At 42.5% G+C, this 14886-nt stretch overlaps 1 protein-coding gene across 1 annotated transcript; it reads left to right on the forward strand.

Moving 5' to 3' along the window:
* The first annotated feature begins 3598 nt into the window (after positions 1–3598).
* LOC131026097 (subtilisin-like protease 4) lies at positions 3599–6168 on the forward strand. Its single transcript, XM_057955871.1, has one exon. It carries the CDS (start codon positions 3647–3649, stop codon positions 5882–5884), a length of 2238 nt encoding a protein of 745 aa, XP_057811854.1. The 5' UTR covers positions 3599–3646; the 3' UTR covers positions 5885–6168.
* Positions 6169–14886: the final 8718 nt, after the last annotated feature.

Raw genomic sequence — 14886 nt, forward strand, 5'->3', positions numbered from 1 at the left:
GATGTTTTAAGACGAATTAAAATGTAAATAAAGGAATATGTTTGAGAGACCGAATACTCTCTTCGTCCCAATAATAATGTCCCAAATTTTCTTTTTGAGCATTTCATTTATAATGTCTCAACTCAAAAAAGAAAATACTAATTTGTTTATCTATTCTCTCTATATCTCTCCTCATTTATTTTATCTCTCTCTCTCTTATTTTATCATTACCTCTTTCATTTACTTTATCTCTCTCTTACTATATTTACATTTTCTTAATTTGTATGTTCCATTTTTTGGGACGTTATTATTGGGACAGAGAGAATAATTTTCTATATAATATGTACCACATAAGAGAACTATCAGAATAGGGGAGAAATAAAATAGAAATTACTCTTTGTCTATGATAAAACTTCTCACTTTTCTTTTTCGGACGTCTATAATATTTTTTTTATTCTATTGTTGGACTACACCCCACCACTAATAATATAGTTCATATTTATCCTTAATTTTTACTTTTTTACCCCTCTCAAGTACAATATATTTTCACCATTATTAATACGCTCAACAATTTCATCTTAAAACTCATATCACTCCCTCCTAGAAGGGAGTGATTCTTTGAAAGAATTAGAAATCAATTCGTACCAACATGTATTTGTACGAACTGATTAATTTGGATTTTTTTTTATAAAATTACGATTTACAGTTTAGACTTGGCTTTTAAAAAATATAAACAAAATTAAATCATAAATTGTAATTAATTTTATTTATTTATTGTAATAATAATAATAATAATATGTAAGCATATATTAAATTATACAATATTATCTTCTGTTTTGAAGTGTCATTTTCTATTTGAGGTATATGACTCAATTTTATATTACTATTATTGTTTTGGGTTAATAGCCAAAAAATACACGAACTATCACCAAATTTGCAAATTGTACATGACCTTCAAAAATGGCCTCAGAATACACCACCTTTTTAATTTTGTTGTAATTTGCACACGGCGAAATTTCCGGTGATGAATAAGTTTGACGGGTGATTACGTGGACATTACATGGCATATTGCGTGGTATTTTTTACACGCTGTCAATGCACGCGTCCAAAACGACGTCGTTTTGGACGTCTTTCTCTCTCAAGTATCTTTCTTTCTCTCTCTCTCACTCCCTCTCATCGGTCTCTCTCTCCCCCTCCCCTGTCACGCCGTCACCTGCTCCGACGAACATAGAAACAATTTATCTGGTAGTTGCCCCTCTCATCGGTCTCTCTCTCTCTTCTTCCCTCCCCCTGCCACGCCCAAAATGTTGAGAGGGAGGCATCCATCTGCAATTTATCCTTCTTGAGCCCTAATTCCCCTTCTCTCTCATCTGCATTTTCAATTCCAGAGTTTGTGGATACGCAACAATTTCAAAACCTCTCACTAAAATCCCAAGTCGAAAATGAGGGAAACGGAGAGGCTCGGTATCTGGTAGTTGCCCCTCTCCGTTTGTCGATGATTTCCCCCAATTTCATCAAAGTGAATAGAATCACCCTTTTATGTTTATACCACACTCAACCAACTAGATTTTATCCAGTGTGTGTAGCAAACATTCAAGCAAAACTAATGCTTAATGCGTATACTGTTATGCCTTGTTGATCTCTGTCTGTCTGTAACGCTACAATTCCGATTCATTTGAGCTGTGATGATGAGTTTCTCTGAGTTGGGTCCGGCATGGAGGCGGATCTGACCCGTATCTTGGCGGGGCAAACCCGGAGGGCATTTCTATCTCTCTAGATCTAATGCAACTGGGTTTGCAGCCATGGCGGCGACTTCTCTTGCCTGTTTTTCGGTTTTTCCAGATCTGAGCCTCATTACCAATTACTTCTCCTCTTGCCTATTTTTCGATTTTTCCAGATCTGAGCCTCATTTCCAGGAGGAAGCCGGCGGCCGAGATTTGGAGAAGCGACGCCTCATCTGGATCTGGGCGGTTCGCCGGCCCAAGAGGAAGGCGGCAGCCGAGATTTGGAGAAGAAGGGGTGAGCGGCGGCGGGGGGTGGGGGTGGGGGTGACAATATCATTTTTTTCTTTTTTTAATTTTTTCTTTTTTTAATTGAAAAAAGCTTCACAAAACGACGTCGTTTTGTATGATCGCCGGTATGTCCACGTCTGCAAATTCCGGGAGACATGTCATCTAAGATTTAAGGGATGGTCAACGCATGTGCAAATTACAACAAAATTAAAAGGTGGTGTATTCTGAGGCCATATATTTTTGAAGGTCATGTACAATTTGCAAATTTGGTGATAGTTCGTGTATTTTTTGGCCATTAACCTTATTGTTTTCTTATCTAATTATGATTGTTGTCCGTATCCATTAAGTTGTTGGGTAGTTCCAATATTAAACTTTTTCTTTTTATTCCGACTAATTATTGTGATCCTTTCCCTGAAAAAAAAGGTGATCCTTGTGTTTATTACAATATTTAAATTGTTTCGTTGAATCTTTGTGACAAAAGTTGAAGATGTGAACTTTTTGGGTTTTTGCTAAAAGTGTTATCCTAGTGCTAAGTGAGTGAGACATGAACTTATTTCATTTATAGTATCTTACAATGTGTTTTGATATTTTTTCTATTATTTTTTAATACAAGTACAATTTTTTATACTTTTGAAGACTTTAGATATTTGGTTTTCTTAACTATTAAATATGAAAATGGGAACAAAAATAGGTGTAATCTAATAAATATAATCGCATTAAATCGTATGAATTTGATTTGATTTTAATACTAATACAATTTAGTTTGATGTTAAACTAGATATTTTGGTTTGGTTTTGAAACAGCAGCATATCAAACCGCACACGCAACTAATGATAACATTTAGAAAAACAGAAAAATATATTATAAGCATAACTTTAAGATATATATTAATTTGGGGTTAAAAAAGAAAAGATGTATATTAGTAATTTGTTTCTTTCTAATTAAATCCAATAACATAGTGCCCAAACATCATATCAACTGAAGCTGCAAAAGACTAAGTCAGGCCGATGCGTCGCAGCTAATATCAAAACTCTTTCAACGTTTAATTTTTGCTTATATTATCTTTAGCCCGGAGCTTGCAATTGTCATCACTCGGAATGTGGAATCTTTCACCAGCTTGATGCAAACCTTTATCTTTTTTCCTTTGACATTCATAATACCATATTTCAACTATGGATTCTTGTTATAAAACTACAACCAAGTTGTTGTCCTATACAGAAATTATTCCAAAGGATCATAAATGTGGGAGACCGATCATAGTGATGAAGCACTATTAACAGATACTATAAACACAGAACCACCTATATTCCATTTCACATTCTTACATTCTATGACATGATGGCTCACCCCAAGCGTATACTGAAGCAACAACTCAGTACTAAAGATCAAATACGAGATGAAATATTACTTTTTGACAACGAGAATTGAGAATTTGAAAAGTATCAAGATATATTCCTCTACCGCCCAGGCAGCATATAATTAGCATCTATATATGTATCAATCAAACTCTCATGTCAAAATTATCAGAATATTTTTTTTCTTCTATATTAGAAGAAATTCCGCCGGCCATTTCCTTCACCATATTCCCTATAAATAATTAGACTGAACTGAACAAGTTATCAAAGCAAGCAGAATTAGTAATCATAGTTCCAACCATGGCTCTGCATAAGATATTAGTCTTCTCTGTCTTCTTCACACTCGTCTATGGCGAACAATTTCCTTCCTCCAAAAACGTAAAGACTGAGCTGAAGACATACATTGTTCATGTCAATAAGCTAGACACAAGCACTGATCCCTCTCTATCCGACGACACGAAAAGCTACCACGAATCGTTTCTGCCTGTGAGCACCACCACAACAGACTCCTCTGCAGAAAACCGGCAGCTGATCTACTCGTACCAGAACGCGATCAGCGGCTTCTCAGCAAGGCTGACTGCCGAAGAAGTCGAAGCAATGAAGGCCAAGGATGGTTTCATCTCAGCACGTCCAGAAAGGACATACCGGCGATTCACAACCCATTCTCCCAACTTCCTTGGGTTGCATCCAGAGACGGGGCTCTGGAAGCAATCAAGCTTTGGTAAGGGTGTCATCATCGGAGTTCTCGACACCGGGATCTTCCCCACTCACCCTTCCTTCAGCGGCGCAGGACTGCCTCCTCCGCCTGCTAAATGGAAGGGGAAGTGCGAGTTTGAGGCTGCAAAGTGCAACAACAAACTCACTGGCGCCAGATCGTTCAACCTAGCGGCGAATGCCTCGCAGCAGACGCCGCTAGACGACGACGGACACGGCACGCACACGGCCAGCACGGCGGCGGGCGCGTTCGTCAAGAATGCTAGCGTTTTCGGTAATGCTTACGGCACTGCTGTCGGGATAGCGCCGTTAGCTCATCTGGCGATATACAAGGTCTGCTTCGGACCGGACTGCCCCGAAAGCGACATTCTGGCCGGGCTGGACGCCGCGATTGAAGACGGCGTCGACGTGCTCTCGATCTCCCTCGGCGAGGACTCGATGCCGTTCTTCAACGACAACATCGCTATAGGATCCTTTGCAGCGGTTCAGAAAGGTATATTTGTGAGCTGCGCGGGAGGAAACTCCGGCCCCACCGAGCAGACCATCACGAATGAGGCCCCATGGATTCTCACGGTCGGAGCTAGCACCATCGACAGGAGCATCAGAGCCACGGCCAAGCTGGGCGACGGCCAGGAATTCGACGGGGAATCCGTTTTCCAGCCGAAAGACTTCCCTCCGACGCCGCTGCCCCTCGTCTACGCGGGCGCTGACGGCAATGAAGATTCCGCATTCTGCGCCAACGGATCACTGGCAGGCGCCGACGTCAGAGGGAAGGTGGTGCTATGCGACAGAGGCGGCGGCGTCGCGAGAGTGGACAAAGGAGCAGAAGTGAAAAACGCTGGTGGCGCAGCCATGATCCTGGCCAACGACCAAGCCAACGCCTTCAGCACTTCAGCCGACGCCCATCTCCTCCCCGCCACGCATGTATCCTATGCCGCCGGATTGAAAACGAAAGCTTACATAAATTCAACCACCATGCCCACCGCGACGATCTTGTTCAAAGGGACCGTAATCGGCGACTCATTAGCCCCCATTGTTGCTTCCTTCTCCTCAAGAGGCCCCAGCATGGCGACCCCAGGGATCCTGAAGCCGGACATCATCGGCCCCGGTGTCAACATCCTCGCGGCATGGCCTGTTCCCCTCGACACGAACACGAACACAAAACTGACTTTCAACGTCGAGTCAGGCACATCCATGGCGTGCCCTCATCTCAGCGGCATGGCGGCGCTGCTAAAAAGCGCTCACCCCTACTGGTCTCCCGCCGCAATCAAATCCGCTATCATGACCACAGCCAATCTCGTAAACTTGAAAGGCACAGCGATCGTCGATCAAACTCTAACGGCGGCAGACCTTTTCGCGACCGGAGCAGGGCACGCCAACCCGTCAAGGGCAAACGATCCCGGCCTAGTGTACGACATTGCAACCGATGATTACATCCCGTATTTGTGCGGGTTAGGCTACTCCGACCAACAGGTTAGCACCATCGCGCACAAGTCTGTACACTGCACCTCGGAAATTGGTGAGGGGCAGCTTAACTACCCGACGTTTTCGGTTGAGCTTGGGTCATCTCAGAGTTTCACGAGGACTGTGACGAATGTTGGCGCGGCGGCGTCATATTATAGCGTGAAGATCGTAGCGCCGCAGGGCGTGAGCGTCAGCGTGCAGCCAGCGAGGCTGCAGTTCACAAAATTGAACGAGAAAGCGTCGTATGCTGTGACGTTTAGCCGCAGTGGCAACAATACTAGTTCGTTTTCTCAAGGGTATCTGAAATGGGTTTCGTCCAAGTATACTGTTAGGAGCGTCGTATCGGTGAAATTCATTTGAGCCGAATAGCTACTGTGTATCAGCACTTCGGTACAGGGCAAGAAAAGAAACAGACGAATTGCTCTGTTCGTTTTCAAATATGAAATACTACTCCCTCCGTCCCAATAAAAGTGGCCACTTTTTTTTGGGCACGGAGATTAAGAAGGAGATTGTTATGTTTTAATTGAGTGTGACCCACCAAAATTAGTGAGTAATTTTTAGAAAGTGGCATACAATTGTTGACCAAATTAGTGAGTAATTTTGACATTTTTAGAAAGTGGCCTACAATTGTTGACCAAATTATTGAGTAATTGTTGACTTAATTAAAGTAAACTTTTGCCATTTTTAGAAAGTAGCCACTTTTAATGGGACACCCAAAAAGGAAATGTGGCCACTTTTATTGGGACGGAGGGAGTACTATTAAGCCGTTTTTTTTTAAGTACAAAGGAGGATATTTTATTGCACACAAGAACATGGTATATGGAGATGACCCATCACAAAATATGGTGGTTCATTCCAAACATGATGTGTAAAGATATCTCTCGCGGCCTTAGCTAAACAATGAGCGGCACCATTTCTTTCTCTCTTGACATGACGAACACGAACATGGGGGAGAAGCATCAGTTCTTCACGACATTGGGAAGCAAGAACACCCAACTCCAAGATGTTTCTTTCGCGTGAAGTAATGGCATCGCATGCCCTCTTACTATCGAACTCCACCCATCCCCGGTTATACCAGAGGTCCTTGATCCACGAAAGAGCCTCCTTTATACCAATCATCTCGCCCTCATCCACACTGCGGCAGCCCGGTAGCTTGATGGATTTCGCCACGACAAAATCCCCTTCGTGATTTCTGATGATCAAACCAATGCTCATGGTCTGCTCTTCCTTGAAGAAAGCAGCATCAACGCTGCAAAGAATAGCACCAGCCGGAATGGTGTGCCAACCAACACAGGGGGAGAACGGCGAACTCTGGGTCGTTGGTTTAGCCCGGGCCAGCTGCCAATCGACTTGAGCAGCAGCAGCAAGCATCACAGATCGGGACGGGACCGCGAAAGTATTTTTACACACAACGGCGTTTCTATCCTTCCAGATCTGCCACATCAACATGCAGATATTAGCCTTGAGGTCGTCGTCCGAGCTCTTGACAATCCGGAAGAGAGCTTCCGCAAAGGATTCGCTGCTAGAAGTAATACTCTCGATATGAGGCCCAAAGTCACTGATACGCCAACACTCCTCCGCGAAGGGGCAATAGAAGAAAGTGTGCCAAAGATTCTCGAAACCCCCAATGCACACCCACCCCGACACGACGGGATAAAAGGTTCTCCTTTGTGGGGAGATTGTTCCTCGCCGCACGCCATAGAAAGTTTCAGACTTTCGGGGGCACTTGAACTTTCCTAAGGCTCTCCCAGTGACCCTCGACCCCAAAATTGTCGTCTAGGGTGAGGGAGCTCGCAAGTTTGTATGCCGATAACCGTATAGCGTCCATTCTCCAAGAAGTGCCAAACCATCTTATCTGGGCCAGAGTTCGGAGTAATAGGAATGCTAAGAATCTCCTGCATGCAGGGACGGAGCCAGGAATTAAGTTCAGGGGGGACTTAATTTACTACGGGGGTTCGGGGGCGGTAGCCCCTGAGAAATTTTTTTTGGGCTTTCGTATATTTAAGGCATTTTTTTTATTAAAATACGAGCATAATAATAATAATAACAAACAACATTTTCGTAGATTATATAGTTTCAATATATTACAAATTAGTTTCAATACATTACAATTTTTTTTTTTGAACATTTCTTATATTTTAGGCATTTTTTTATTAAAAGACAAACATAATTCTAAATAACAAACAAATTTTTTTTGGGCATTTCATACATTTTCTATTAAAAGACAAGTATAATAATAATAGTAATAATAATAATGAACAATATTTGCATGGATTATATAGTTTTAAATAACACAATTATCCTTAAGTTAAGTATATATGAGTGAATATAACAAGCAAATCAATTTTTGTATAACCAAGTTTCACTATATTTTATTAAATGAATTTTGTTTACTTCAACTTATTAAATTGGATTTTAAGTAGAAATTATATTGGGCTCAATCATAGAATGAGCCACTAAAAAAATTGTATACACATATATATTTAAATAAACATTTATATACATTTATATATTTATGCATATATATACATAGAAAAATTTAAAATTTTGAGGGGGGCGGTGGCCACTACCAGCCACCCCCCTGTCTCCGTCTCTGCCTGCATGTCAGCCTCATTTACTATATGCATGTCAGCCTCATTTACCACAAGTTTCAGCAGATCGAAGTCCCAGTTATGAGTATCCGGAATCAGCAGATCCCGAACTCTGATGCCAGCAAATTCAGGGGGACAATAGGAAGAAATCCTGAAAGTGTCGTTCTTCCTCAACCAAGGATCGCCGAAAACGCGGATACTAGCGCCGTCCCCTATCCGCCAACGGACACCTCTCATCACCAAGTCTTGGGCCGAGACTATGCTGCGCCATGGAAAGCTCGGGCTGTGTCCAACTTTAGCCGAGAGAAAATCATTGTTTGGGAAGTATTTTGCCTTTGAGACCTTGCAAACCAAAGCATCCGGTTCGTCGATGAGACGCCACCCTGTTTTCTCAAGCAAAGCAATGTTTAGCAGCTGTAACTACGAAAACCCAAACCACCATGGCTTTTGTCTACACACAATCTTTCCCACTTCATCCAATTGATTCCTTTCCCCGAACCGCCCTTGTTCCCCCACCAGAAAGTGTTCAAGAGACATTCCATCTCATCAGTCAAGCTCGTGGGTAAAGCGAATATCGCCATGCAATAAGAGGGAATGGCTTGGGCAACCCCTTTGATGAGAATTTCCTTCCCAGCTTTTGAGACCTTCTTATCGTGTCAACCTTTGATCTGGTTCCACATCCGATCATGGAGATATTTGAAAATATCTCTCTTCTTGCGTCCAACAAGCGAAGGAAGGCCAAGGTATCTTCCCATATTGAGAGGCGAGTCAACATCCATAATGTTGGAGAATTCCCCTCGAACATCCTCCCCGACGTTTGAGCTACAAAAGAACAAGCGTCATCGCATGAAAGAATTTTGTATTAGAGTCACCATTTTTGAGCCAATGTTGTTTGGCTCTTTGTCGCCAATTACCTTTCTCCCGGAGAAGAAGACTCGTTAAATCCTTCCTGGCCTTGAGTAATTGCGCTGCAGAAGACTGATCAGATCGGTCAAGATGACCAGCCCAGATAGATATAGATTCATCCACCGTTGAGAGTTTCTCCATGATAGTAACGCCATGAAGGTTTGTCCAACAATCCCGGATAACAATCGGAAGGTCCGGCTCGAGACACCACTTGTTCTCGAAGCGAAACCTGCGAGGACAAGTGAGAGCAGCTGTAGTATTGCACTTAAGGAAGATGGGGACATGGGGTTTTCCAGCTAGAAGTAGCCATGCCTCTGTCGAGGCGTTCTTCAACGAAGTTGTTTGTGCCAAGCCCCCGGGACCAAGTGAACTGATACCCACTAAGTGGGATGTCGGAGAGGCCGCAGTCCAAGATAGCAAACTGAAATCTTGAGAAAAGCCAGTTGGGATGGTCCACACGGCCACGTTTTTCTCCCGGGTCCAGCAGGTCATTGAAATCGCCTACAATAATCCAAGGAAGAGTGTTCAAACTAGCAAGGCAGCGAAGAAGATTCCATGAATCCCAACGTCGACTTCTCTCTGGGAAGCCATAGTAGCCAGTAAGTCCCAATCACCAGAGGCATCGGTGATTGCATATCAATATGATTTCGCGAGTAGCGCCTAGAAGTTTACAAGTGGCGGAGGATTTCCGTAGCATGCATAGTCCTCCACTTCGTCCAACACAATCCACGGTAAAGCAGCCTTCAAAGTTGAGTCTAGCACAGATCTCCTCCATGCGAGTCCGTTGGGAAAAAGTTTCACACAAGAATAAAAAGTGTGGCCGGTGAGCTCTGACAAGCTCCTGAAGAGTGGGAATTGTAAGAGGTTGGCCGAGCCCTCTGCAATTCCAACTGATCGAATTCATTGTGTCCGATCCGGCCCCGAATTCGAAGCCCGCTGATCTAGAATTTTGAGCGTCGAAATTATCCTTGGAGATTCCAGCAGGAAGTATTCCGGACGCAGGGAGAGAAACAATGCCGGTGGAAATGGTGCCGCGTCGCCGCTTCCGTTCATCAATGCTGGTCATTGATGAGCCATCAATCATCATTGATTCGCTGTCATAAGAGCCGTTGCTGATGTCTCGGAGCACAATCTGCTGAGAAAATTGTGGGATTTGGTCCATTGTAGTAACGGACGTATTCAATGGGAAAAATGTGTTAATGAGTTAATACGCCAAACTATACATTCTCATTTAGTAAAAGGAAAAAATATTCACGAGAATAAAAAATTGAAAAACTAACTTTTTTTAGAGTAAATTACATAAAAATACCCCACTTTATACCAAAATCTAGTTTTTTGACAATCTTTTTAATTATAGCAAAAATTTCAACGAGGTTTCAATTTGTTGCAATTGACTTCCGGAGTGATTTTCCGGCCAAATTAAATTAGGGGTTTTGCTTGTGTGTCATTAGTATCTGATATGTCACCCTCTCCCTACCACGTCACCCTCCCTATCCTCCTCCCACGTCACTCTTCCCTCTTCCCCCTTCCCCTCTCCCCGTCGGCTCTCCCCCTTTCTCCACCGCCACTATTTCCTCCACCCCCTTCTCTCTCTCTCTCTCTCTCTCTCTCCACTCAATTCCCGGCGAATTCAAGCAGGAATTGCAAAGGAATGAAGGGGAGGCCCAATCTTTCTGCTCCTTCCGCTCCGCTCCTTCAATTCTCTCTGCTAAGTCCTGTTGCGGCTCTGCAAATTGGGCGAACGCCGGCTTCTCTACCTCAATTTCATATGCTCGATGAGAAAAGGGCAATCCCTAATTCTGGCCCAAGAAATCAGCCACCGCCGCGGCCGCCTTGCACTCCGGTAAGCCCTAAATCTCCTCTCACTTCACAATTTACGGTTGAGCCCTAAATTTCCTCTCTTCCTCAATCTCAACGGAAACACACAATTGGGAGAGAAAGTCGAACCTCAACTTTTCCGTTAACAGATCTGTTGTTGCCGCCTCTGGGAGACCAAACGCGCCTGGATTTCTCGATTCGCCGTCGGGCTTAGGCCGGAAGATCCGCCGCCACAACCGCCGCTGCATTTTGGTATCTGAAATTTGAGGACTGGAGAATTGTGTGTGAGACAATTGGTGTGTCGATTCTGTTGGTGGGGGAAGGCGGCGAAGGGGGAGGTCGGAGGGGTGAGGGAATTTCGGCTATGAGAGGTTGCGCGACTCAGATTTGGCATTTTTGATGAGAGAGAGTGTGTGTGAGAGAGAGAGGGAGTGAAGAGTGGGTGGGTGGGTGTGATTTGGCATTTTTGATGCCATGTTGGTATTCCGGCTTCCACGTTGGTGGTCCGGCTACCAACTTAGATTTAATTTGGCCGGAAAATCACTTCGGAAGTCAATTGCAACAAATTGAAACCTCGTTGAAATTTTTGCTACAATTAAAAAGATTGTCAAAAAACCAGATTTTGGTATAAAGTGGGGTATTTTCATGCAATTTACCCTTTTTTATGTAAATGTATAAGCATATTCTTAATGATTTTTTTGAAAAAAAATCGATGCCGCCTCAAAAATAGTGACCACTACACACTTTTGCAAAAGTGTGTAATAGTATAAAAGACACTATTATACAACTTTCATTGAAACATGTAATATTGTATTTTATACCGTTATATATTTTTTTTTGCAAAAGTGTGTAATTTAAAAGTAAAAATGTGTAAGTGAAAATATGTGTAACAATTCAAAAACACTATTACACATTTTTCGCTTCTAAAAAGTGTGTAACAATGTGTTTGACACTATTACACACTATCATTGTTTTACAATATTACACACTAAAATGATATTTTGGTCAGAAATGTTATTATTTTCATAATTTTATTTGGGGGTTATTATCGGAAAATACATATAGTTTGTCAATTTTCTAATTTATAACATGATCTTATAATTTGACCAAAAAATACATCAATTTTCAATTTAATCACAATTATAACACGACCTTATAGTCTGACCAGAAAATACACCAAGTTTCAATTTAATCTCAATTATAACATGACCTTATTTAGATTATTGTTCATTATAAATGTATTAATATTTAGGGTTAATTGCGTGGAAAAACACCAACTTTGATCAAAATCCAAATTTAACGCAAACTTAGGATCTTCCAATTTAATACACCAACTTCCAATCTTGTCCAAATTTGACACGGCTCAATGTTCAAAAATTCGAAAAATGACCCATTTTTGAAACTAATGACACAAAGACCTACTTATGTTATTATTTGGGAGTTTCTAGCCCAAAAACTTTATATCCTTATGATGTTTCTTCTAATTATGGCTTGAATGGTATATCGGCTGGAAACTTTCCTCGTGCCCGATAGATTACTTTGTAATCTGGGTCTGGACTGTGAGACAATGCCACGTACTTTCAAGCAAAAAGATAAAACAAAAGATCCTTGTTGAAAATGGTATCAGAGCGGGTTTTTATAGAGGAATTATGTAATTTTTAATTTATTTTATGATTAACCCATGTGGGAGGAGACTCCATTAAAAGTTTATGGATCCGGACGAGTGTCCGAGATGTGTACACTACAGGAACTCTCTCCAGAATCTGGAGATAGAAACCAGTCGCCTATTAGGCGATCTCAGATGGAACAATCGAGTCCTCGTTACCAACTTACGACGAGGAGGAGACATCGAGTTTATTCGCGAAGTCATCGCGAGTATCCAATTCTACCACGAGAATCTCATGAGAATGGCCGCAGCCAGATCGGCCATTGAACGAAACAGAGACGAGGCCCATTGGTCGCACGACTGATGGAACCAAAAGACAAGGCGGGAGTAGCTTATCCAAGCTACCACAAGATCGAGCCAGACTCTTCCGAGAATGTCAACCTACGGGAGATTCAAAAGACGGTGGAATATTATGGCATTAAGCTATACGATCTACCGATGGAGCTGAGCAGAATATCACTCAAACAAGAGGAAATACTAACCCTCTTGCGTGATATCCAGAAAAGAATAGAGGATATCCACTTGATAGTGCTTCGAGGAGGATGTCTTATGTTCACAAGAAATTGTCCGAGTGGTGCCAGAAGGCAGCGGACCAGAGGAATCTCAAGAGATTAAGGAGACTCAACAAGAAATCTCCATTGATGTGCGACAACCTTGATCTTCCAACAGAGATTGGTGCTGAGTTGTTGTATCAAAGGAAAAGTCGAAAGAAACATAGGTATCAACCCTATGAAAGAAAGTCCAGAAGGAGTTCTTGGAAGCCAAGAACTATGTGGACTAGACAGAAGGCGCGTTCCTACAAGTCAGGCCAACGGAGCGGACCATCAAGAAACCGATTCTCAAATCAAAAGAGAATCCCGGCGAGAAAAACTTTCAGGCGTACTCAAGCCAAAACAAATGAAAGTTTTAAGGATTGCAACTGCTGGACGTGCGGTGCAAAGGGGCATATTTCAACTAACTGCCCAGACAACGAGAAAAGAAAGATAAGAAGATTCGAATCCACACCGGATATCGAAGACGCTATCTACAACCAGGAATTGATACCCGTATATCAGTTCGAAGATATATCCTCTGATGAGAGTATATATGAGCAAGAAGAAATCTTTAGTTCTGAGGATTCGGAGATGACCGATGGATCAACCGGAGACGAGTCAGACTAAAGAAGAACACGAGGTTCATCACATCCAGAAGGAGGATCAGAATGGATTCACTAGCCATTTTCTGATTCCACAGGAAGAAGTGGTGAAGAAGCTCGTAAGGAAACTCAACCGAGAAACTGGAGAGGTACAGACATACCAAGGGTTTTCTAATGGGAGATTGAATCGAGTTTTAAATAGCTTGATTCCAGCCAAGAGGAAGCATCATGTGTATTTTGGTGTCACAAACCAAGAAACGGCGCTTCCAATTGAGATTACAAGCAATCAGGTGGAGATCCAGCTGATTCCTGCCGAAGATATTATGCAGGATCTTAAGAAAATGAAGCCAGAAGTCGCAAGAACGATGAAATGGATTCATATTGGAGCAATTCAGTTGGTAATCAAATCGTCCCTCTCCCCAGGGACAGACCAACCAATTGACGTCGCACTTTGCGATAAAAGAATTAGAGATGCTAGAGCGTCAGTTCTTGTAGCATTCTCGGGCAATCTCTATGCCAAAAGGATTATAACAGAGTTCTATCCACAGATCTCTTATAATCTACAGGATTCATCCTTTAGTCGAGCCCTGACCCTCTATCAGGACTACAAAAAGAAGGAGCTTATGACGGGAGGAAATAGGCCATATTCACTGACTTATCAAGTCTCGTATGCCTTATCAAATTCCCATCACACAGAGTTATTTCTGGGAAAAGAATTTATTGAAATTCCGGAAATATTCAAGGAGGTAGCCAAGGCAGTACATCCAAACCGAGTGGAGATTCCTCAGATCGGAGAAATCGACATCGATATTGGAGACAAGCAGGTGCTCAACCACACTCAAAGTCTCAGACTAGGAGCACCAAGGCTATCATTCCAAGGAAATAGGCTAACTTCAGGGCCTATAACAAGAAGTTTCTCTCAATCTTATGAGAGAAAGGCGATTCTGGAAACACCAGTTCAGGACATGAGAGTCAAGCTCAAATGTCCAGAAGGATGGAGACAGGTTTCCACAAGATTTGATACAACAAGCAGGGAAAACAAGTTTCCTTGTAGTTCGTTGTATTACTTGGCAAATCCAGGAGACAACCGATACATCGGAACTCTGGAGGTTGGAGGTTTTGAAATCCAAACCGAAGGCCAAGCCGGACAAGAAGCAGATGTCCTGATCTTAGGACGAGATTTCCTTGACAAATATAAACCATGGTCATGGAAATCAGGAGGAATGGAGATCACCATTGGACGCCA

This window comes from Salvia miltiorrhiza, chromosome 1, assembly GCF_028751815.1.
Source record: "Salvia miltiorrhiza cultivar Shanhuang (shh) chromosome 1, IMPLAD_Smil_shh, whole genome shotgun sequence".
NCBI classification, from domain to species: Eukaryota; Viridiplantae; Streptophyta; class Magnoliopsida; order Lamiales; family Lamiaceae; genus Salvia; species Salvia miltiorrhiza.